Genomic DNA, 23,252 nt, shown 5'->3' on the forward strand with positions numbered 1-23,252 from the left:
AATCAAATGAAGGGGGTTGAATGTGAACATCAACCTCACCGCATGTCGAGATTACTACATCTGATGGAGCTTGTGGCTTATATTGAACAGGTGAAGAAAGCCTGTCGCCTCGCTACAGTCCCGACCTGACGGGGGAGCGCCTCTTCCGAGACCTGAAAGAGAATAAGGAACCTTCTCCCAAGGTGAAGCGGAGGCGCAGTGTCAAGATCAGCAATGTGGCGGCGGAGCCTATTCAGTGGCCAAGTGATAGCCTGCAGATCCTCACCTGTATCAATGACTACAGAAGCATGAATGACTTTCTCATGAAGAAGGTAAGGCCACACACTAGTGGAGTTGTTTCAAGACTCCTCTTGTCACGTCCTTAATATTTACACTTTGGTGAAATATTTTCACGATGGATGCTCATGGCCCTCTTCACATTTCTTCAGTTTCAGTGCGTAATGTGCCTTCAAGTAAGAATGATACAAAGCCCACTTGGTCAAGACACTGCATTCTCAAAGATGTTGCCATTGTTTTTTGGGTTTTTTTTCTTTGTAAAGCCCCTGAATTAAATCTGCTTGTGACCATCGGTGACCATCATGTTGATATTTCTTTTCAAATCTGATTTGTGTGTTATATTTTCAGATGAACGATTTGGACACAGAGGACAGCAAGAAAGACACCATGGTGGATGTTGTATTCAAAAAAGCATTGAAGGAATTCCGTATGAATATCTTCAACTCCTTTTCCACAGCCCTGGCGGTATAGAATCTCTTCCACAATCACGGACGGTTTACACTGTACAATTCAATCTGCTTTGTCTGAATAATCCTCCCCAGTGTAACTTGAGAAATGTTCTGCTCGTTTGACACCAGATGGACGATGGTAAGAGCATCCGCTACAAAGACCTCTACGCTCTGTTTGAGCAAATTCTGGAAAAGACCATGCGGCAGGAGCAGAGGGACTGGAGAGAGTCTCCTGTCAAAGTTTGGGTTAATACTTTTAAAGTCTTCCTGGATGAGTTCATGACGGAGTATAAACCTCTGGACAGCACACAAACTAAGGTAAGTCATCCAGGGTAGTTTGAGTATTTCATGTGCCTGTGCTCATGTCCGTGATGTCTGTTTGTTTTACAGCAACCGAAACCTGAACGCAAAAAGCGAAGGAAGAAAGATGCAGACGTTGTAAGTTTCTTCATTGATGTTCATCATCATAGAATTTTGATCTTGATTGGTTGCTTTTGCATTTTGTCGAATCCACCTCATTTTGTTTAGTTCGTAAGGCTACACACACCAACCGGCCACAACACTGTATCTGTTTTCAAATATTCCGATTTTTACAAATGTAACAATGTCACAAGTTGTCAAGAATGTGTTATTTCAACGAATATGTTCATTATTGGGGTTGTGGTGTGCAGAGGTGAAGAACTGCACTGCATCGTCATGATAGCTGCGTCGAATACCTATTTTGTTTACCTCAGTTGCATGAGTGTCCAAAATATTAGCATTAGCTTCCAGCACACCAGTGGACTATGGTTTTAACATACATTTTTTAGCAACTGTATCTAGGAGGATCCAGAGAATTTGATAAGCCAGACACGGTCTGTTTTGTAACTTTTGTTGTAAAGATACAATTGTCTCAAAAAATGTTAATCTGAAGATTGTAGATTCAGGGTAACCTCGAATTGAGGAATTAATTGAGTTTTCCAGAGCTTTTGTCCAAAACGTTGCTATCACTTTCCAATGAAGTTGAAGCTTCTTCTCCCATATTCAGGTGGAGGAGCATAACGGCCACATCTTCAAATCCACCCAATACAGCATCCCCACATACTGTGAATATTGCTCATCGCTCATTTGGATGATGGATCGCGCCTGCGTTTGTAAACGTGAGTATGCTCACACACTCGATTGTGGATTTTTAAAGGAATCACTTGTGAAAATAGTTAAAATGCTATTTCATTCAAATGTGATTTATGAAAGTAAAAGGGGGCCACGTGTTTTATTTTGCGGAAGAATCGTATTATTACTTTTGTGTGTTTGTAATTTAACCAAAAATAATTTTGTCAGACGGAAAGTCCACATCTTGCCCCAAAACACTTAACTGCTAACAGAGTTGCGGTTGAGCAAATCATGTGATGAACCCACAAAATAGATTGCTTATGGCCTAGAATAACACTTAACCAGATATGATTTGATTAGACTGAGATAATGTGTTTGTGTTTATGAATACAGCTGGCTAGCCTTCAGGCTTATGCTTTTTTTCATAAAGACTTTCTCATGATCTCTGGCCAACGTGCATCATAAAAAACACATTACAGTGTCTGGCTTTTGAAAGTCACATCCCGCCCTCTCTCCCTCCAATATCCTAATCAGATTGTCTTCAACTGGACTCATGTGGGTCTGTGGTTCTGCGACTCCACAAATGTCTCTTCACAATTTGTCCTTTCTTCAGTATTCTTCTCATGCCGGCCAGTTCTGCTCTGCCGTTTTCATCGAATAATTTTTGAGATGAGGAGGCACCGCCTTTCTGTGGATAATGGGAATACGAGTGTGTTTGATTTTTCTGCCTGTGTTTACCCAGTGTGCCGTTACGCCTGCCACAGAAAGTGCTGCCAAAAGACGACCACCAAATGCAGTAAGAAGGTGAGTTGAAGTCCATGACTTGAAATGTGTCGTTGGAGCCACTATGCAGTTCTTTATGCATTAATACCGTATGCTGATGCGGACCCATTTTTGCCTACATTGTTAGCAAGCTTGAATCATGCCATTATTGGTGTTTTTGCATGTAACTATTTGAGCAATTATTTTCTCTCTTTGAGCAGTTCGACCCCGAGCTTTCCCCAAGACAATTCGGTGTGGAGGTGTCGCGTCTGATAACTGATGAGCGAACGGTGCCCCTTGTGGTGGAGAAGCTTATCAACTACATTGAGATGCACGGCCTCTACACTGAGGGAATCTACCGAAAATCAGGCTCCACCAATAAAATAAGAGAACTGAAGCAGGGACTTGACACAGGTAAGTTTGTTGTGACCAGGATGTTGAAACCAAAACTTCAAAGATGACTCATCTGACTTTCTTTCTGCTCTGTCTTGTCACAGATGTAGAGAGCATGAATCTGGATGACTACAACATCCATGTCATCGCCAGTGTCTTCAAGCAGTGGTTGCGAGACCTGCCGAGTCCTTTGATGACGTTTGAGCTATATGAGGAATTTATTCGTGCGATGGGTAAGTCCACCAGCATGTGTGTGTTAAAATGTGTTCCACGGCACATTCTGTGAGTGCCTTCAAATAAAAAAAAAATAATATTTGTCCTTTCTCAGGTTTGCAGGATAGAAAAGAAATGATTAGAGGGGTGTATTCAGTTGTTGACCAGCTAAGCAGAAATCACCTGAACACTTTGGAACGGCTCATATTCCATCTTGTCAGGTAAATGCAGATGATTTAAACGTGTTCAAACAAAACCTTAATGGAGTTCTTACAACCTGTATTGATCCTCTCAGGATTGCGTTGCAAGAGGACACAAACCGTATGTCAGCTAATGCACTGGCCATAGTTTTTGCTCCCTGTATCCTGCGCTGTCCAGACACGATTGATCCACTTCAGAGTGTCCAGGATATCAGCAAGACCACAGCGTAAGCATGTCCTCTACCTGTAGTCAAGACTAAAATACATGACAATAAGTGTGTGTACTATTCTTGTGGTCAGGAAATGTTTGTAATCCCACCGAGGTGCATTTTTGTCCCTCTATAGGTGCGTCGAACTTGTCATTTGTGAGCAGATGACAAAGTACAAAGTGCGACGGAAGGACATCAGTACCCTGGAGTTTGCTGAAGCTAAGGCCAAATACAGACTTACTTTCATCCGAAGATCAATGGTATGATCAAACTCTGTCTCACGTTACTTGTCCTGCATGGGTGCTTGCCGCCCTTTTTCGGATCCTCTCTATCATGTCCGTTATTTTGCACAGTAACCTTTACTTTGAACTATATTTGAGTGTGTGCTGTGCAATTGCGCAATAGTTGTAAGACTGATACTAATTATAAATATAGATTTGTAACAAACTTAACATTAAAAGTGTTTAAGTAACACGGTACAGGTGGAAGTGAAAAGTTTGGGGAAGGCCAGATCCGTAGGCAGGCGGATTGATGATTTGGGATGAAATTGAACGAGTAAGCTGGGTCCTTTCGTCCAACGTCACAAAATCAGTTTGACTACTGTAAACCCAAATTACCGTATTTTCCGCACTATAAGGCGCACCTAAAAACCTCCAATTTTCTCAGTGCGCCTTATAATCAGGTGCGCCTCATATATGGACCAATATTGAGCCACCACAGCAGGCGGCTCCAAAGTCCGGCCCGCGGGCCAAATGTATATATCTTATGTATGGACAAAGTTTTAAAATGGGCCATTCATTGAAGGTGCGCCTTATAATCCGGTGCACCTCATAGTGCGGAAAATACGGTACATTTTTTTCTTAGGTGATAGCTGTTTACAATTTCTTATACAACCTGAGTATAAGACGTATAAGTAGTATAGTATAAGTAGATGCCTTGAACTGAATTTTGAAGGTGTGTCAGGGAAAAAACATTTGACATTTTCTCATTTCATTTTCATGTCTATTTCACAGTCAAATACACCAAAAAAGGTAAAGTGTATATATGTTGATCAGTGGTGTATCTGTCGTCAACTGTCTTGTGGTTTGTGGGTTGTGTTTTTGTGCTCGGCTGCATTTCCAATGCTTCCCATCAACTTTTCATTCTGTGGTACGAAACAAGTTCTAATGCATGAAAAGGGTTTGGAGTTAGTGTGAAGACAGCCTTACATTCAGGTTTGTGTGTGCAAGTTGCAATACAAGCTTTTGGAGGGGTCTCTATAAATTCAGCAAATGTATGCTATCAACATGACAACATTGTTTAAAAGGAAAAACAAACTACTGACAAGAGTAGATGAAATTGACGATGGTTTGAAGTCTTTGAAAACGATCAGCTTTGTTAGACTCATTTGTTGCTGTTTTGCAGCATGGTAACTACTGCTATAAGGTCCACTACTTTAGGCAATTTAAGTTTTACAATCTAAATTGTGAAGGCGGATACTGATTCACACACTTATTTGCAAGCGTAACTGTCAATGTTGTCATCGGAGTATAAAATGGTCTGTTTTTGTGTATCATCAGCACAGATAATACATGAGCATCTCAGTAAGTTTGAAAAAGTTAGAAAACATTTTGTGACATCAGTAAAAAAACAAAAAAATACTGTCTAAAAATAATAGTGTCTACTGTAGATAGAATACACATTTTGGTAATTATAGCCAGTTCAAGAAATGCTAATTAAATCTATACATAATGATTCTTAGGAGTGAAGTATGTGTTTTAGTTCAGTTGTGAAGTTCTGAGATATTTTTTTCTTCAGACTTTTTTCCAATTTAATGAGATGCTCCTGTTTATTTTAGCCTAAAGAGGATGCTATATTTTTCACCCTGTAAAAAAGCCCCCCAACAGACCCTCCTGGGGATTCCAATTGACTTCCAGATAACGAACACTGGTCTCGTGCTCATGTTCTCATTGATTTGTTTTCCAGAGAAAACGTCTAAGCTTCCACGCACCTTCGCCTCCCGTGAGCCCACGACTTCAGTCTTTGTCAGACACCGTAATAGAAGAGAGCGAGGGAGACGAGGGAGACGAGTCTTTGGTGGAAATCTCCGAGCATCAGCACGTAGCGATGGAGCAGGAAGAGAGAGTGCTGACGGAGCAAATTGAGAACCTGCAAAAAGAGAAGTAAATGCTGTCACTGCACATAATTGGCAAGCACTTAATGATGCGTGCTCAACTCGCATGCTAATGTGCTCCCGCAGAGAGGAGCTGACTTTTGAGATGCTGACGCTGGAGCCACGAGCATCGGATGATGAGACTCTGGAGTCAGAGGCCTCTATCGGTACTGCTGACAGCTCTGAAAACCTCAATGTGGACCCTGAGCCTATTTCAGACTATTCTGGTATGTCGCTGTATAGAAATTGAGAAAACACACTTCTCGCTCTTATGTATCATGAAAAAGAAAATCAAAAAAGATTGAAAAAATGTAAACTGTCCACATTTTTCAGAGAAACGTCCAGTTTTGACTTCCCCTTGGTCTCGGAGGTCCGATGGAAAGAGCCCACGACATCGCACTCTGAGACGGCAACCCGATTCCCTGGACTCGGTGGATTCTTCCTCGAGTGTTTCCCCCTACTCCTCCTTGTCATACTTCCAGTCGTCACCTTCGCCCGTCTCGAATACCGGCCGTGGCTTTCGGTACCACTCCGCTTCAAAGTCTCCCTCTTCAAGCTCGAGTGCATCGCAGGCCCAGAATGCGCCTCAAGCTCCCCGCTTTGACAGTTTCAACTGCAGTCCTACAGCAGAGCTGGAGAGCGTGTTTGATGAAAGACCACAGTTTTCCAGCCGTGGCACCTTTAATCCAGGGAAAGGTAAACAGAAACTCAGGGGGACCAAACATGTATCCCAAAGGCATAGCAGAGAAAGCGGCAGTCACAGCAGTGAGCCACCTGACATGCAGCAGCAGTCGGTGTTGTACGGCAACAATGAATTTATGGTATGAAGGACTCAATGATGACATGCCCTGGAAGCACGCTTACCTTGCCTTTAAAACTTAAAAGAATTGTACCCAAGTGCCGTGTATAGTGAAGAGGTACAAGATGGTCAGCGGTAAGGAGCTCCACTTGTGTGCAGCCAATGAAGCTCTCACAACTGTGCCTTGGCAGCGCCGCACTAGGCATCAAGAGGAGACATGCTGGTCTGGAGGGCAGAGTAAAGGGAATGTTTGGAAATGTCAAAGACGGTGATAGTGAATATTCCAAGGCTGGAAAGCCAAAGCGAAAGCAAACATGACATCAGGCATAGCTGATGTTGCATTGAACCTAACTCTCACAATTATTAGCTGCTCTTGAGTTTACAGTTCATAACAATCAATGTATACAGTGGTTGCTTGATTACGAAATGTATTTTCCCCTTGTATTTAATGAATTTTATTGTCACGTAAATTTTATTAGCCTATACATTTATAAATACTGTACAAAGCCGGAACACCAGCTTATGCTGGGTGGTTGAAGTCACATATTTATCATCTCGTTTTTTTTTTTTTTTCTTTCTTTGGAACTATTTTGGTCAGAAGTTACAGAATATGGCAATGATATTCGTGTGTTCATGTGCCAAGCGGTCTATATACTTAAATGCTACTTTTCCACTCTGCAAGGGAGATACCACCATCAAAGGGACCAAGTTAGCTGGTGTGTAATTCCTGCCAAGGGGACCTATGTAATGCGAACAATGTCAGATGTGTATAAAATCCTTGCATTAACTATTTAACAGCCATAAAGCAACTGTGATGTACAGTACAGTCCATATGTGCAGTATAGGGAACAAAAATGCCATCTTTCCTGACACCCCAGTATCAAACCCTCCTTGACTATTTGCTCAATAGCAACCCAAAAAAAAACCATCATGTTGTCTGTCTTGCTTCCTGTTTTCTCTCATCTGTAGCCTCGAAGTGCCTCTTAATTTCAAGGTGTTACAAGGGAAAAGATCAAGGTCTGTCAAAGATTAATATTTCATCAGGTTTAAGAACTTATTAATGTGCCATCCATATAATGTAGAATTTGTTCCAAGACGATATAGTTCTTAACCTTGGGCTCTTGTTTTTTTTATCAACTGCAGAAAGCTGAGTCTTGAGTATTTTTGTAAAATTCTGATTATTTCTCTGTGCAATTTGAGTTTAATTATTTATCAAAGTAGGTGATCGGAGTGGAAAAGAAACATTTTTAGTTTTGGGAGCGTCAAGGCCACATGGGGAGATCTAATATTGATGTGACTGTTAAATCGCCTTGAAAAAAGACAAAGTAATAAAGTGACATCATGATATTAAAAGCTTTGCTACGTCTCAAAGCCATACTGGTATATTACGTGAATACATCAAGATGTCCTCGGATTTGCACTGTCATTTCTTTTCTGTTAAAATCCAAACACTACTTTAGAGTCTAACAGTGTAGGTATGTGTCTAGTGCAAGCTGCGTTGCGTTAAAATAAGAGTACCTCGCAAATATAAGCTCTTTGCCACCCAAACCTAAACTCGATCTAATGTGACGCGGCAGTCCTGCTGTGACGTGAGTACCTGTGGAGTGACGCATGCGCAGAACGCAGCCGCACCGAATTCAGGATCAGCTGCAGCCAGGGAGCAACAAAGGTGCGTTGTTGATCGACAAGAAACCCCCAACACCACAATGTCGGGATTTGACAACAACCCGTTCGCCGACCCTGTGGACGTAAATCCCTTCCAGGTGAGACTCTGTTTTCCTCTTGTTTTTAAGGGACAAACGACTTTGGTCCTTAATTTGGGTTGAGGACACGCTAAAGAAACCTGTTTGGTCGGTTGCTGGGTTTGGCCTCAACAATTCCTACCGGAACAAGCGTCCTTGAAGTAAATATGAAATGTTTATAAAGAGAAGAACCAGAAACAAACTTAAAATAATGACTCGGGATTGTAACTTCAACAGGTAAGAGTCGCAACAGGTGCCTGCTGCTACTCCGCCAATAATATAGCGCCACAAGACAACGCCACTTATAAATACGTTTAAAAACCTCACTTTCTAAATTAAATCATCCACTGTGTGAGGGTCGTTGTGGCATTTTTTTTTTTTTTTTTTGTGTAATGGGCTGCCCCCTTGTCCCTTCTCACTTGTCTGTAATGTTCATTTTGAGCGTCACACATTTGTGGCACACGTATTTGGTCCATATTTGCTCAGGAAAGGTGTTTGTTCAACCTGGAAACGTTTTAACAAAGACTCAAGGAATCACTAGTTCCTTAATAGTTAATGTATCGTCCAGGAAATGTAACCTAACAATGTTCTTCCTGAGCACTGAACCTTTAGTATTGCTCCACATGCCTAAAATGCACTTGAGCATTTGTTGTTCCCTATGACTATATGAATAATGTATTTTTTGCAGGACGCTTCTGTCACGCGGGCCACGCGAGGAGCCGTTGATGGGATCCAGGAATACAACCCTTTCTCCACTGAATTGGTGAGCTGCTTGTCTTTTGATGTATATTGCAGTTCTTCCAACCTTTAATTCTTTAAGAACCTGCATTACGTGATGTTTCCACAGAAGGATCGCAGTGACACGACCATCCCCATTTCAGCCGTTTCCTCTCAACCCGCCGTACTGCAAACATCTGTGGAGCAGAGTTCACAAGTGAGAAGAATGAAATAAGCACAAGTATAGTTAGATTAAAGCTATTTAATACACACACTTTCAAATCTGAAGTTGAGCTCGTCATATGATTTTGCATTTGTCATGTGACAGATTTGGGTTAGAGTCAGGTGAGGCCCTGGACGTGCTGGCAGTCAGTGTCATGTCACATATGGCCAGACAAACAAAATTCACACTCATTTTCGCATCTATGGGCAATTTAGAGTTGTCAGTTAACCTGACACACAAAACACACATTCTCCAGGAAAACATGCACACTCCGAACAGAAAGACTAACCAAGAACAGAACACTTACTAACCCAAATTCCACCTCGTGTTACCTCATTTTTCAGACATCACTGTACCTAAAATCAATCAAGAGACCTACATGAATACTTAATTTATGGTCATGGGACCATTGATGTCTTCAGGTTTCCATCGCAAGGTCATTTGACTGTACGTATATAACTCAACAACTGCCCTGTTTGATAACAGATATCTGCTGCGACGGCTGCCGGTCAGGCGAATCTGATCAAGCAGCAAGAAGAACTAGAGAGGAAAGCAGCAGAGTTGGAGCGAAAGGAGCAGGAACTTCAGAACAGGGCATCCCGAAACACGGGCGGTAAGTCACTCTTTGAAATGAGTATATTGTTCAACGATTGGGCCGGTAACAGAACTTTGCTATTTGACCACCAGTCGCTGAGAACAATTGGCCGCCCCTGCCCAAGTTCTTTCCTTTGAAGCCATGCTTTTACCAAGACTTTGAGGTAGACATCCCTGAGGAATACCGCCGGATCTGCAAAAGAATGTACTACCTGTGGATGTGTAAGTATTGTGCATCCCACCCATATGAATATAGAGTTCAATCCACCAGTGCCAGTTTGCACATTCGCTGTTTTTGTAGCTGGCATTGGTTTTATGTATCGCATTTTTACGGATTTTATTCGGAACCCATCCAGCAATATTTGCTTAAACTCTCATCTATTTGTTGTTTTTGCGTTCAGGCTAAAGCAATGAATGTATTACTTCGCTGCTATCTCGGTTTGTTGTTAGGTCCAATTCATTAGTTTTTTTTCTCCCCCATCTGTATTTGAGATGAGTTGTCTTGTTGGTTGTCCCTGTATGAAGCGCCTCTCCCCAATGCACAAGCAATGCGTACTTTTCTGTTACAATTTGCCCGCACAGTATTCCCGAATATTTCTTGTAGTGTCTAAATGCCATAAATGACTTAATTCCATTTTTCATTATCGTGCTAGTGCCTGTATGTAATTTTCCCCTGAGTGAGGTCACGTCAGTTTGTGCTTGCGTGTTATTTAGGCTGCCTATACTATTCAGCTTCATGTGGGAGTGGTTTGTTGAACAATTTAACTACTGAATGCAGTAGTTTATATAACTCGGCTTCACAATTATATACAGTGTGCCAGACCCAATGTTGGTACTTTATGGTCCTCTCCAAACCCAGTCTTTAACCGATTTTTGCTGTTCACAGCAGGTCCCCGTCCCCCACAAATAGCAGAAGGTTTATTATAGATATCGTGGTAGACATAGCTCCTTAAACGGTACATGCTGGTGCAAAAAAAAAAAACACAACACATACAAATCTTCCTCATAATGTGGAAAATGCTTGCATTTTTAAATGTATTTATTATGACTTGACATGACTGTCACAGTTCCAGTGTCCCACAAATATTTGTTTTTGATAACCAACAAAACAATTAGTAATCCATTAATTACAGACAGGACAGTCTGTTGGTTTAGGTTCTCGCTGTTCACTGTTCATGTATGTCTGTGATTGTGCTTGTGCAGTTCATTGTGTGACCCTGTTCCTCAACGTGCTGGCCTGCCTGGCCTACTTCACTGTGGACTCTCAGTATGGTGTCGACTTTGGTCTGTCGATCCTCTGGTTCCTCCTCTTCAGTCCTGTCGCCTTCATCTGCTGGTACAGACCCGTATACAGAGCCTTCAGGTATACTCAGCTCAATTCCTGGCTTTGTGCTCATAGACCAAATGGATTATCAAAATTTTGCAGTTTCACTTCCTTCCATGTTTTGTGTGTCCATCTTTTGTTTCCAGGTCCGACAGTTCCTTCAGCTTCTTTTTCTTCTTCTTCGTCTTTTTCTTCCAAGTGGCCGTGTACATCATTCAGTGTGTGGGGATCCCCAAGTGGGGCAACAGGTGAGCGGTACACTTGGGGGATAATCTGCATCTCTGAGGCCACCACATGGATGGAGTCATGCATTTTCTTGTGCGTGTTTTTTCTGTTGTGGCTTCTACTTGAGCTTCTCTTTTGTGTCTCTTTGACAGATCACTGTTGTCTTCTTTAAGGGGTTCTATACTTTGTAAGTGTGTGATTCCTTTCTCTTTGCATTTCCTCTTGATACTCTTGAAATACAGTATGTTCGTTGACCTTGTTTTGCCGCCGCCAAAAACTGGTGAAGGTCTATCATATGTATTCATTCATATTGTATGCTGCTACATAGTGCTTCCTGTTTTGTTGATGGCACGTTTGTATGTCTGTAATGTTGACAGTGGCTGGATTGCGTCCATCAGCATGATCAACAAAAACCTGGCTGTGGCCGTGGTCATGATGGTGGTGGCTGGCTTTTTCACTGTCAACGCCGTCCTGGCCGTCATGCTGCTAAAAATGGTATTCCAAACTAAGCTTTTGACAGTTTTGCTAAAGATATTTATTATTTAGCAGACCACCTAAGTGTTCCTGTGTACATGTGTGTGTCTCTCAGTCATAGCATATAGATTGTCATCACTTCAAGGGGAGTCGACCACAAAATTTTCTTTACAATAATATATTGTATGCGCCTCCACGAATCTATACATGGCAGTCTGATTAATATTGCGTTTGTGGAGTATGAGTTAAGCAGCAAAATTCACCCGTTTTTATTCATTTCACGGGGCGGACATTTTGCCACTTGCTGTCGACTGAAAATGACATTACAGTTGCCAGGTCTCAGGTCACAACCAATCACGGCTCAGCCTCAGAAAATTGCTGAGCCCGTCTTTCGGCTAGTTGACTGCACAGAGCATTTTGCAAAGACAATTTGGGGGTTTACTTCCTCATTAAACAATACAGTATATTATAAAAATGTAGAGTAGAAATTCATCATGAAATTGCTGTTAAGCAGTTGAAATATGATTTATGATTCTTTGCCACGAAGGTCCATTCCAAGTACAGACGTACAGGCGCCAGCTTCACCAAGGCTCAGCAGGAGTTCTCCAGTGGTGTCCTGACCAACAGAACCTTCCAGTCTGCTGCTGCAACAGCTGCTCAGGGAGCCTTTAGCAGGGACTAAAACGTGACGTTTTTCTTGTGTTCTCTTAAACCTGTCACATCCTTGATGCACATATCATGATAATTGGGAAAAAAAGCACAATGATCACAATCGTGTTGCCACATAGTTGTGGTTTGTGTTAAACAAATGTGCTGTACATGGTTGTAGGCTATATTTAAAAATGTACAAGTCCAGCCATGATAGCTTTTGAGGGATTTATGGCTTGTTCATGCTTTGAAATGCACTCTACAGTGAGTACACCTCAACACAATTGGGCAAGATGAGGCCGTTGTAAAAACAACGCTGAATTGGAGGCAGGCCATATTAACATTGCATCACCACAAGAAAAACACTCGAATGTCAGTAAGGTCAATGTGCTACTTTTAGAGCCCAGTTTAATTAATTTGGAAATTTAGATCCTGCCAGTAGTATTATGTTATTTTTTATTTTTAATAACGAAGGAAGTATACAGAGTAACAGTGGAAAAATGAAGTGAAATTGTTCATTCTGGCCTTGAGCGAGGGACCCCTGATAAAGAACAGGTTAGCAGCTGAAAATGTTGTGGTCCAAACTTGTGAAAACAGATGGCTGAGGTCAATTATTTTCATAGTCTGCATGCACAGCCTCGGTAATAGTGCATCTCTAGGGGAAGGTTACTTGTTACTCTGGCCCACTTTTGCATATTTTCTTGTGTATGCTTTTAATAAGTAATGAAGGAATTTCTTTGCTTACTGGCTTTAATGAAGGGTGAAACGAAAACTGTTCACAAGCCAACATTAAGTTGTCTTAAACAGATGATCACATTTTATACATTTTGATTTGTCAAGAATTCCATGCCTGTTTAGAATCTTAAAGTGCGTGGCAGGTGTTTATTTATTCACTGTTGCAGGGAGAATGCAAACCATAACCAAGAAAATAGATTAACGAGCAAAAGAACATATTTGTGTCCATTTTCCAGACACTGCTAATTGTATTACAGATTTCACCGATGTAAAACTTGTTTGACGTTGATTGTCGATTCAGCCTTGTCTTTAATAGTCAATGGCTTTTAAACATTTGAGATTATTGCTAGTTATTCCGAGTCACCATTTTATCAAAAAGTGCATTTCCAAGTCTGGTTGGTGTTTGTGTCACTAGTTTGTCTTTACATTCTGCTGTTCTCTTTTCTGCTAGTCATCTTAATAAATGTAGAAGTTTTAGTCTGAATTGATAATTACTTTCAAATGTTCAAAAATTCCCGATCTAGGAGGATGATGATGATAAATGAAGGATGCCCTCAAAATACTTCACCTTTACCTTCGAAGGGTAGAGAGTATTTATGGGTGGCGAACTCTCTGTGTACAGAAAACAATTACAAGGCTGCAGAATGCATTTTAAATTAGCATAATCTCAATCTTAGTTGTCACTATTAAAGCACTCTAAATCCAAGCAAATGTTTTGTACCTGTGCCTTAAACAGATGGAACCTACATATTTTGTATCACTTTTCTTTCTCTTTTGTCTTGAGAAATGTTTTTTTCTTAGGTATGTTGTATGTATGTAGGTATGTTGGAAAAATTGTTTTATATATTTTTATTTTTAGGGCTTCTGATAGGACAGTTGATTGAATAAATCCCTCCTTAATCTTAGTATTGGTGTTGTGTCGTCCAGAATGATGTCATCCAAATTGTATTATTTGATTTGGGCGGGGGGGGGGGGGGGGTATTATTTATTAAACCCCGGCTTCTGCACGTACAGAGCAGAGAAACAAGAAACGCGCAAAGAAAAAGTAATTCCGAGACCCTGTAGGGGGCGTACTTTCCATAGGCTGCTCAACTCCGCCTTCCCCACTTGTATCCATGGCAACATCTAGCTTCTATCTTTGAAGGCTTCAAGATGGCGGATGTGGAGCAACCTACCGTGGTGAGTTTTTAAGTCATAACCTGATGTCTTTCACATCCATGTTGACACAACACTTGGAGTTAGTGTGCTTTTGTCAGAATACATGGGAAATTATGCTGGGGTACGATATGCACACGGACAGATTTTAAAGCGACACGAAGCCAACCCAAGTCGGAGCTAAATTCCCAATCCCAATGCTAGCAGTAACTCGCGTTATTTTTAATCGCCCTCATCTGGGAGAGGTCAATGTTACGTCTTAGTAAAACAGGTAGTTTACACTGTCAAGACATTTCATTTGCATATGCATTTTTCAGATCAATGGATAATCAAAACAGACGAGTCACATTATCATAGTATCTAAATCATGAAGTCGTGTTTGAGCTGTCTGGAAGAAACTTTTGCACGCATTCAGCAGGAGTGCAAGGATCGGTGGAGATTTGTATTTTTCTGTGTATGTCACTGTTTTACTATACATTGTATCCTGGTAGTTAATTTTGAATATTTGCATCTTATGTATTTCAGCCCCCTATGGTCTCAGAAGTAAAAAAGCGTCGTGCACCTAAAGGTAAAGTTACTGGACTTTTTTTTTTTTTTTAAATAAATAAATAAATAAATAAATAAACAATGTCTAGATCCAAGTTACTTTCATTTCACGTTTTGGACCAAATTTTCCACTTGATGTGTGACGCTAACTCTCCTGCAGGGGTCACTCTCCTCCTTTTCCATCGTGGTCTATAATGAAGCAATATCCCCCCCCCCTTTGTACAGAAATTGACAAAACAATCATAACAAAACGATAGTAATATTTGTGACTCATGTGAAAGGTTGTAATTTACCATATACTATATCTTATTTTTCTTCAGATGAGCAAATAAGCCTAATTAAACAGTAGTTTTATATTCTATAATCGGTTGTACCGCTCTCTATTATGTTTGGTTATGTCTTGTTTGCAATGTTTTGAGTCAAAAATAATTAGTCGTTTAATCTATTTACTCTTACTTAATTGAAATGGTCTTGACTATTCAACATACTAAATGAGGTCAACTTAGGTTATGCATTACACATTCGCAAAAATATTGCTCTGTGACATTTTAATTATATAACTCAGCAACATGACAAACTTTTGAGTGCTGCATAAAATAAACTAAAAGACCATAGCTACTTATACGGCTTAACCAATGACTGAAATTATGGCTATGTAATTATTGTTCATCGAAAAATCATTTAATTCTAAATGAAGAATTAAATACAGAATGACATAGCATATGTTTTTTTTTTAGCGGTCAAAGTTCTATTTTTCATATTTTCCATTACTTTTTCCCAGAGCGTCTTTTGATCTCAGCGTGCGTCTCATCTGCTCTTCTTCCCTATTAGCAGAGTTGGAGCGCCTGCAAGCATTAGCCTGATCAAATAACAATGGAAGACACCATCATGTGTGGGATGAAGTTTTCCAGTACAAGACTATTTTTAGAAGACTTCATGCTGTGTCCTCTTTCCCTGGCAACTTTTAAAATATATATTATTATTCATACAAAACTTGTAGAAATATATGTCTGCCATCGCTGCTCCCCAGATTTCGGTAGTGGACACCGAGGAGCTTTGGGGGCACAGCTGAGAGAATATGATTGCTGTCTCAGCAGGAAGAAAGCGGATTAGGTCACTACAAATAGGACCATTCCCAATCTTGACCCAGTGAGTGCGTTTGAAGATCATTCAGCCATGGAGAGGATTTCTGAGAACAACTTGGAAGTGGCCGCGTTTTTAGCGGCGAATCAAAGGCACGCTGCTTGAAGTGCTGACAGCAAAGAAACCGAAGGGAGCTTTGGTGTAATTCATACTAGTCTCACACCGGCAGTTCATTAATAATATTCTGAAATGTCAGTAGCAGATTTAAGCCGAAAACCTCTGTTCACAATGTTGTTAATCCTATTTTTAGACTTTAATACAATTCAGATTTAGGTTGCCCTTTATTGGTAAGAAGATTTCAACCGTCGTGGTCCCATTTGTAATGATCCAAATTCTTCCTCTATCCTATCGTCCTTCTGTCACTAGCACCTGACTAGTGAGAGAGGTTGTTGCCCGGGCAACGAGCCGACTACCTTTACCTGCTGCAATGCTAAAAAGACTGTAGGTGTGGAAACATTCACATCGTGACTTGTGAGTTGATTGCAATTCTGTCTGAAGCGTTAACGTCTGCTGTCAGATTGGGTGGCAGATTGTTTATTCATTAGACAAATTAGGACTGTATGAATTGAAAATGGTCTCAAATAGAGCGAGGCTTGCGTTTCTAAGAGGGGAAAAACGCTTACAAGCCGTGACTGGCAGCGAGCCGTGCGGCTTTGGCTCAGAGATGTAATAATGACTGCAAAAGGAGGGGACTCTTCGAATAAATCACTCAGCCGTCCGCAAAGACGTGATGTGAATGGAAAATGGTAACGAACACAACTCTCTTTTCTATGTGTTCTATTTCAGCCCCTGAGCTTCCAATAGTCGAGAGGAGAAACTGGCTCATCCACCAACACTACATACACAAAGATTATGACATCTGTAAGGTAAATAGCCTTCACCCATGTAATTCATTCTAGCTGACGTTTTTCCACGGCGCTTGTCAAACCAGAGAGGTGATTGTCTGTTTCACTCACTTTTCTCAATTCTGTCCATGAAGGTAATCATTAAGGAGCAGTTGCAAGAGACAAATGGAGTGTGTGAATATGCCATATATGTGCAAGGTGAGCTGGTGAACATAAAGTGGGATAAGATCCCCCGTGTTGTGCTGACATGCAACATTTTGGACCGCTTACTGTTCCTTAGATGTTTGAAGTTTTTTTTGGATGCAATTTAAGCTATTCTTTTTTTTGTTGCCACAGCACTAATCTTGCGCCTGGAGGGCAAGATTCAACAATCCCTGGAGCTGTTTCAGAGCTGTGCCATCCTTAATCCCGGCAGCGCTGACAATCTGAAGCAAGTAGCCAGATCACTGTAAGTTAGCTTCAGCCTGGCCCAACATCCGGAAGAATTTTACTAATGCTCTCAGCACTACTAATACTTTGGGCAAAGATTACAAGCCCATGCGTGACTACAACTGTTAACCTATGTAGGACGAATAGAATATCTGTTGAGCATGCTAAGATGGTGCATTTCTTATATGCTTGTCTTGTAGGTTTTTACTGGGAAAGCACAAAGCAGCGATTGAATTCTACCGTGAAGCTGCAAGACTCAATGAGAAAGACTGGGTAAAAAGAAAAAAAAAAAGCACCCCTACGGTACTTGATGTACCGAACAATATAGATAGTCTTATTTATAACACTTAAAGAGAAAAAAAAACATTGAACTGTCCAGATTTACCCTCATTTGAACCCCGTGTTATCAAAAGAACATCTGCACGTTTATGCTCGCCCAAGTATTCCATTTTACAATGCCGTCTACCCTCTGTGTACTGAACCAGATCCATTTGCTTACTTAACCACAACCTTATGGCTCCTTCTTTGCAATAAACATAGGTAATTTCATAACGCACCACATGCAGGCCTGCGGGCGGTCTAGTCAAGCAGCTGCACTCTTACAAATATGTGCATAATTTCCCTTCATGTGATGTGCTTTGTGCCATGGGACATACCATTTTACACTGCTTGCCAAAGTTTTGGGGAATCAGGATCAGTAGTATTGAAGGGTGACTGCACTCAAGCAGCCATCCAACTGTGTCCAAAAGGACCACATAGTACTTTTAATTTACCACCTTTTCCTCACTTCAGGAGATCAGTCACAATCTGGGAGTGTGCTATCTCTTCATCAAAGACTTCGCACATGTGAGTATGCTGATAGAACCAAGCATTGTTTATCAGTTCTCAATTTGAAAATATATTTTTTGTCTTCCGTGTGTCAGGCCAAGGAGCAACTCAACATGGCTCTCCAGTTAAACAAACACGACGCAACTTTCATGATGCTTGGCAAAGTCCACTTGCTGGCCGGAGAAACTGACAACGCCATTGATGTGTACAAGAGGGCAGTGGAGTAAGTTGAGCTCGGATTGAACTAAAAAATCACATTAAAATAGAATGGATCTCAACTCGATAGAATAAAGACCACACCCTAAAAATAGTTCAGAAACGATAATTGAGTGACGTAACGCTGCTGCGTTCTAATCTGGGGCAGGGCAAATGGGAGTTCTGCATCCAATCCAGATTTGTAGTATGAAATGTGTTGTTTTCAACTCATGCCTCACCACTGCCCAAAGTTTAATGTTTAAATTTGAGAGTTCTTGCATAATCCTACTAAGGGCAAAAACTACACTGCAGGTGCAGCGTGTTTTGGGAGCTCGCTGCATTCATGGGCACTTGTCATGTCGAAATAAAAGAAAATTCGTGTACAGTGTTTCCACAAATATTTGGGATTTGCTCCTCACAAATTCATTTAGTAATTTATTATTGATTCAAAAATTCACCTATTTGCTTTATTTGTGATCTGTCCAAGCCCCACTAATGTAAAAGTATTGCTTTAGTGCCATCTTAAGGCATCTTGGTGTGTTCTTGAGCTTAGTTTAAGTGAGGGAAGGAGCTTTTTTTTTTTAAGAATATTAGTAAAGTAAAGTAGTGCTTTGCATTGTATTACTTTGGGGTGCTGCGAGTCAGAAGCATATTGCAGAGCGCCCTCTCTGTTTTTGTTTGCTTGTTTGCTTCTTTACTCTATTTTCGGATGTTTTGTACTTTTGCACTGTCAGTGTGTCAACCTTCTCAGACTTGTTTTCCCTCACACTTTTCCAATAACCACTTGGAACTACTGCCATCCATTCTTTTGGCAAAGAATGCATCCCACAAGACATAATGAGGGTTTTTTTTTTTTTTTTATGTAAATGTTTCCTCCTGATTTTTGTGCCCATGTTTTGTCACTGAGTTTCCATCCTGAAATTTTCACTTGAGGGGACTTTTTGCTTCTGTATTGATTTGGTTCATTTCCATACCTATTCATATGTTGAATATTTAAACATCCAGCCTTGTTGTAAATAAGGAAATGACGTCCATGTCATGGCGCTCATTAAATCTGCCTCCTGGTGGCAGTAAATGAATTAATCATGTGCTCCAATGGCAGTTGCTTAAATAACACGTTTGGTTTAAACAATGATGGGCCACCTCGTTACCATTTCTTTTTCAATTATTATGCCACCGTTACATTGAAATGGATCCTGATTGAATAATCAGCACAATCTCTGAATATTAACCACGCTTGCTGAAGATTAAGATGGGTCATTAAGTGTCACTTATTTCTTTTTTTATTGTCTCATTTTCTTTTTAGATTCTCTCCGGAGAACACGGAACTGCTGACAACTCTCGGTCTGCTCTTTCTCTCAGTAGGTCAAACGATATCATTGGTATCATGCGTGCAAGGGGGAATTGTGTTGTACTGACAGTTAAATTGTTGTGTTCTTTTTTTTTTTATTCCTACAGCTTGGTAAATACCAAAAAGCTTTTGAGCACCTTGGAAATGCCCTCACATTTGACCCCAACAATTATAAGGTGCATGCATGCGCAATGTGCTGTCGTCTTTGGTTTCTTTAGTTTGATCAGCCTTGGTCATAGCATTACATTGAATCATCCAAATTTGAAAAGGTCACTGCTCGTCAGATGGTCCGCTCCATCGTTCATCCTGTTTCAAAGGGCACGCAGGATTCCGGTAATACCTCGCTAATGATTGTTTTCATCTGTAGGCCATCCTGGCCGCAGGCAGCATGATGCAGACCCACGGCGACTTTGATGTTGCCATGAACAAGTACCGGGTGGCAGCATGTGCTGTGCCTGAAAGCCCCCCTCTCTGGAACAACATCGGCATGTGCTTCTTTGGCAAAAAGAAATACGTTGCCGTAAGTACTGCTGGATTACACTCTGCATCTAGTAATCCACAACAAAAGGATTCTACAAAAAAGTGAATGGTATATTTGCACTATGTTGTGGTGCCTAAAAGTGGGACACCAAGGTTTTTAGATGATTGTTTTTTTTTTCAAACTACAGTGAAGTCAGCTGTGAATCTTTCATCTTCTAGACGAAAGATGAAGATCCTTAGCATTTTATGCTAAGGATGTCTTCTTCAATATGCTCATAAAAAAGATTTCATCTGGGTCAGTCCGTCAGCGGCACTACTTTTAAAAGAAGTCAATGCCTGGTGGAGAGCCATGCAACAAGGAAAACACGTCAGTCAAGTCAGGCTTTTTAGTTAAGACCAAAACGGAAATTCAAAGCAACATACACAGCTGGTTGTCGCCTCATCTTTTATTATATTTTTTATGACTTTATTGTGGATATGTGCTTTACAGTCTGTAACTATAAATACACTCATAACTTGTAATTCCCAAGTCTACAGATTTTGCATCATGCCTCCACCCAGAACATCTTGACAGCCTATAAAATTACACTTGTACTCTTCACAAGACACTTCACAGATCAGAATGTCTTTCTTTATTATAAGTGTAGTTCTCACATACTCTGACCGTTAAAATGAAGTCAACTTGAAATGTTTCTATCCGATAATATGTTGTATGTGCTCCCACTAATCTAAACACGACCTTTGGATCAATATTGCGCTTGTAAAAGATTAGTTAAGCAGCAAAACAAGTTTGTGGTTGACTTCTCCTTTAAGTTTTGACTTTATAAAAAAAAAAAAATGTAATTTTCAACATTGATGGACAGACCTTGATACTGCATTTTGTCTGTGGAGTGTCACTAGTTTTTTTTTTTGACATATTACTTTTTTGAATTACTTGTCAGAGTCAGCTCCTGACATCTTTTTCTCATCTTTCCTTTCCCAGGCCATCAGTTGCCTGAAGCGAGCTCACTACTTGTCTCCTTTTGACTGGAAAGTGTTGTACAACCTGGGGCTGGTACACCTGACCATGCAGCAGTATGCTTCTGCTTTCCACTTCCTCAGCGCCGCTATCAACCTCAGCCCACGATTGGGCGAGCTCTACATGCTTCTGGCAGGTACCAGCACAAATGAGGAGGGAAAAAAACCCATGACGTTTGGAATTTACATTGCGCAGGTCATCATGGCCTTCTATTGTACAGGTAGTTAATTCACAAACAATGGGTTCAAAGAGGCTGTCTGAAAAGTCAAGACACATTGAATTTTATTTCAAGAATATAAAATAAAAATAAATAAATGAAATAGATTAAATTATATACATTGTGGTAAACACAGTTTATACATATGCTCTCTTAATTAGCACTAATTAAACAAAAAAAATAATTGAATTGTGGGGGAAAAACTTTGTAAAATATCTAAAAGTCAATGTGGCCAGGCACAAGCATATCTCACGGGGGCAGTGCCATCTCTATCTCCGCCAATGCGTATATTTGAAGTAAAGTGTTGATCCTTGCTTACAGTGGCTTTGACGAACTTGGATGACGTGGAGAATGCCACCAGAGCGTACGAGCAAGCTGTGAATCTGGACCAGTAGGTTGTCCTATAGTCTCTCTCACAACACCTAGTATATTAATTATGTTAATCTTGGTGACTTTTCTTTGCAGAGCAAACCCTCTGGTCAACCTGAACTTTTCAATCTTCCTCTACAACCGCGGTGACAAAAAGGGAGCGCTGAATCAGTATCAGGAAATGGAGAGAAAAGTCAACATGCAGAGAGACAGTAGCAGCAGCTTTGACTTTGACCCAGAGGTACTGGAGCTGCTGATGTGGCGATAGCCGTTATTAAATCTGTTGGATCATCTTTAAGTGCTTGGCTCCTTGTCGCAGCTCATAGACATGGCTATGAAGATGGGAGCAGCCCTGCAGGTGGCTGAGAGCGTAGTGTGGACTAAACCATCCAAGGGCTCCAAGTCCAAACCGACCTCGGGGTCAGCTACTCTGAGCCCGGGCGCTCCCCTTGGCACTAACCAAACCCTGGGTCAGGCCATGTCTTCTGCTGCCAGCTACAACAAGAATATCCAGCCACCAACAAGTACGTTTGACCTCTCTAATATGCAGTCAATGTGTGCTTTTTTGTTTATTGGGCCAAAACCATGAGTCGCTCACCTTCATTGAGTAATGGAAACCACATTTTTTCCATTTACTGCTCCATTCAATACGTAAAATGACCTCAAGCTATAGTATGACACTATCTTGACTGGAACAGAGCTGTTTTGTGTCTGTGATACAAAGGCTGCATATAAATAATTGTTAGCTTCTTTCATTGTTGAAAGGTAAGCAAAGCCATGGGCATTGTGTTGTTTCTAACGAAGCACTTGGTAACAGCCTGCATCCATATAAAGTGTTTTCACAATATAAACGTACTATGCTTGTAACTGTTTTTAGAACAGAATTTGATCCTGCATAGAAATGTGCGTGTAGTTTAAACAATGTACTTATATTTCTTTGTCGTATCTGTCTTGCTCTGAAGAACCCTCCACCTCACTTGACCCTGAGCCAGACGTGGACAATGTTCCCAGCCCGCCTTCTGATCCTCCAGGTTCCCCAGAACCAGCCCAATCAGAGGACCCGTGGCCCAAAACCTCCAAGAGAAAATCAATGGTGGAGGAATGAATTCATATGGAGGGATCGTCGCCATGTTGTCCAAATTAAGTCAGTCAGTGGTCAGCGGTTGGAACTATCCATGCTGCTCTTGGATCTTCACCAAGGTTTTTTTGCTTTCACAGTTTTGCTGTGAAATGACAAACAGGATGGTTGGTAAATAGTTGAGGCAAAACTTAAATAAAAAAATGTTTTCTACGGTTCTAACACAAAAGACGTTTCAAAACCGTTAAAACAATGCATAATATGGACATCTCAGCTCACTCAGCTGTCCTTAATAGCAACGTTCCTGCTTATAGATAGATGATGAACCTTTACACTTGATTTAATAAATATCAGTTTCAGCAGCGACAGAA

General features: G+C 40.9%; 3 protein-coding genes across 13 annotated transcripts in view; all 3 read left to right on the plus strand.

Moving 5' to 3' along the window:
- myo9aa (myosin IXAa) overlaps positions 1-7,920 on the plus strand; it is a 68,120-nt gene extending 60,200 nt beyond the window's left edge. For 7 of the 10 annotated variants that reach the window (XM_061277434.1, XM_061277437.1, XM_061277442.1 and 4 more), the window contains 15 exons: positions 91-311; positions 625-741; positions 855-1,043; positions 1,116-1,163; positions 1,753-1,864; positions 2,560-2,621; positions 2,801-2,993; positions 3,077-3,205; positions 3,301-3,406; positions 3,481-3,612; positions 3,731-3,854; positions 4,608-4,625; positions 5,560-5,756; positions 5,834-5,973; positions 6,080-7,920. In XM_061277434.1, the coding sequence (XP_061133418.1) occupies positions 91-311; positions 625-741; positions 855-1,043; positions 1,116-1,163; positions 1,753-1,864; positions 2,560-2,621; positions 2,801-2,993; positions 3,077-3,205; positions 3,301-3,406; positions 3,481-3,612; positions 3,731-3,854; positions 4,608-4,625; positions 5,560-5,756; positions 5,834-5,973; positions 6,080-6,573 (2,282 nt within the window). In that variant the 3' untranslated portion in view covers positions 6,574-7,920. Of the gene's footprint in view, positions 1-90; positions 312-624; positions 742-854; positions 1,044-1,115; positions 1,164-1,752; positions 1,865-2,559; positions 2,622-2,800; positions 2,994-3,076; positions 3,206-3,300; positions 3,407-3,480; positions 3,613-3,730; positions 3,855-4,607; positions 4,626-5,557; positions 5,757-5,833; positions 5,974-6,079 lie in introns of those variants that run through there. The other 3 variants (XM_061277438.1, XM_061277439.1, XM_061277444.1) reach the window with 2 other exon arrangements.
- Positions 7,921-8,147: 227 nt separating this feature from the next.
- scamp2l (secretory carrier membrane protein 2, like) lies at positions 8,148-14,132 on the plus strand. 2 transcript variants are annotated; one of them, XR_009714283.1, is made up of 10 exons: positions 8,148-8,308; positions 8,976-9,050; positions 9,135-9,221; positions 9,714-9,840; positions 9,915-10,043; positions 11,025-11,184; positions 11,292-11,393; positions 11,523-11,557; positions 11,748-11,865; positions 12,392-12,533. XR_009714283.1 is itself a non-coding variant. In XM_061277445.1 (9 exons), the coding sequence occupies exons 1-9, from the start codon at positions 8,252-8,254 to the stop codon at positions 12,524-12,526; spliced, it is 990 nt and encodes a 329-aa protein (XP_061133429.1). In that variant the 5' UTR covers positions 8,148-8,251; the 3' UTR covers positions 12,527-14,132. The 2 variants fall into 2 exon arrangements, 1 of the variants encoding a protein (XP_061133429.1); XM_061277445.1 differs by lacking the exon at positions 11,523-11,557 and having other exon boundaries at positions 12,392-14,132.
- Positions 13,769-22,941, plus strand: bbs4 (Bardet-Biedl syndrome 4). The gene is made up of 17 exons (XM_061276673.1): positions 13,769-13,810; positions 14,311-14,406; positions 14,908-14,950; positions 16,858-16,937; positions 17,051-17,114; positions 17,253-17,364; positions 17,546-17,618; positions 18,138-18,191; positions 18,269-18,396; positions 19,675-19,729; positions 19,827-19,895; positions 20,087-20,239; positions 21,182-21,353; positions 21,756-21,825; positions 21,900-22,044; positions 22,123-22,327; positions 22,766-22,941. The coding sequence occupies exons 1-17, from the start codon at positions 13,769-13,771 to the stop codon at positions 22,906-22,908; spliced, it is 1,704 nt and encodes a 567-aa protein (XP_061132657.1). The 3' UTR covers positions 22,909-22,941.
- Positions 22,942-23,252: the final 311 nt, after the last annotated feature.

The sequence above is a fragment of the Syngnathus typhle genome, linkage group LG4 (genome assembly GCF_033458585.1).
Source record: "Syngnathus typhle isolate RoL2023-S1 ecotype Sweden linkage group LG4, RoL_Styp_1.0, whole genome shotgun sequence".
NCBI classification, from domain to species: Eukaryota; Metazoa; Chordata; class Actinopteri; order Syngnathiformes; family Syngnathidae; genus Syngnathus; species Syngnathus typhle.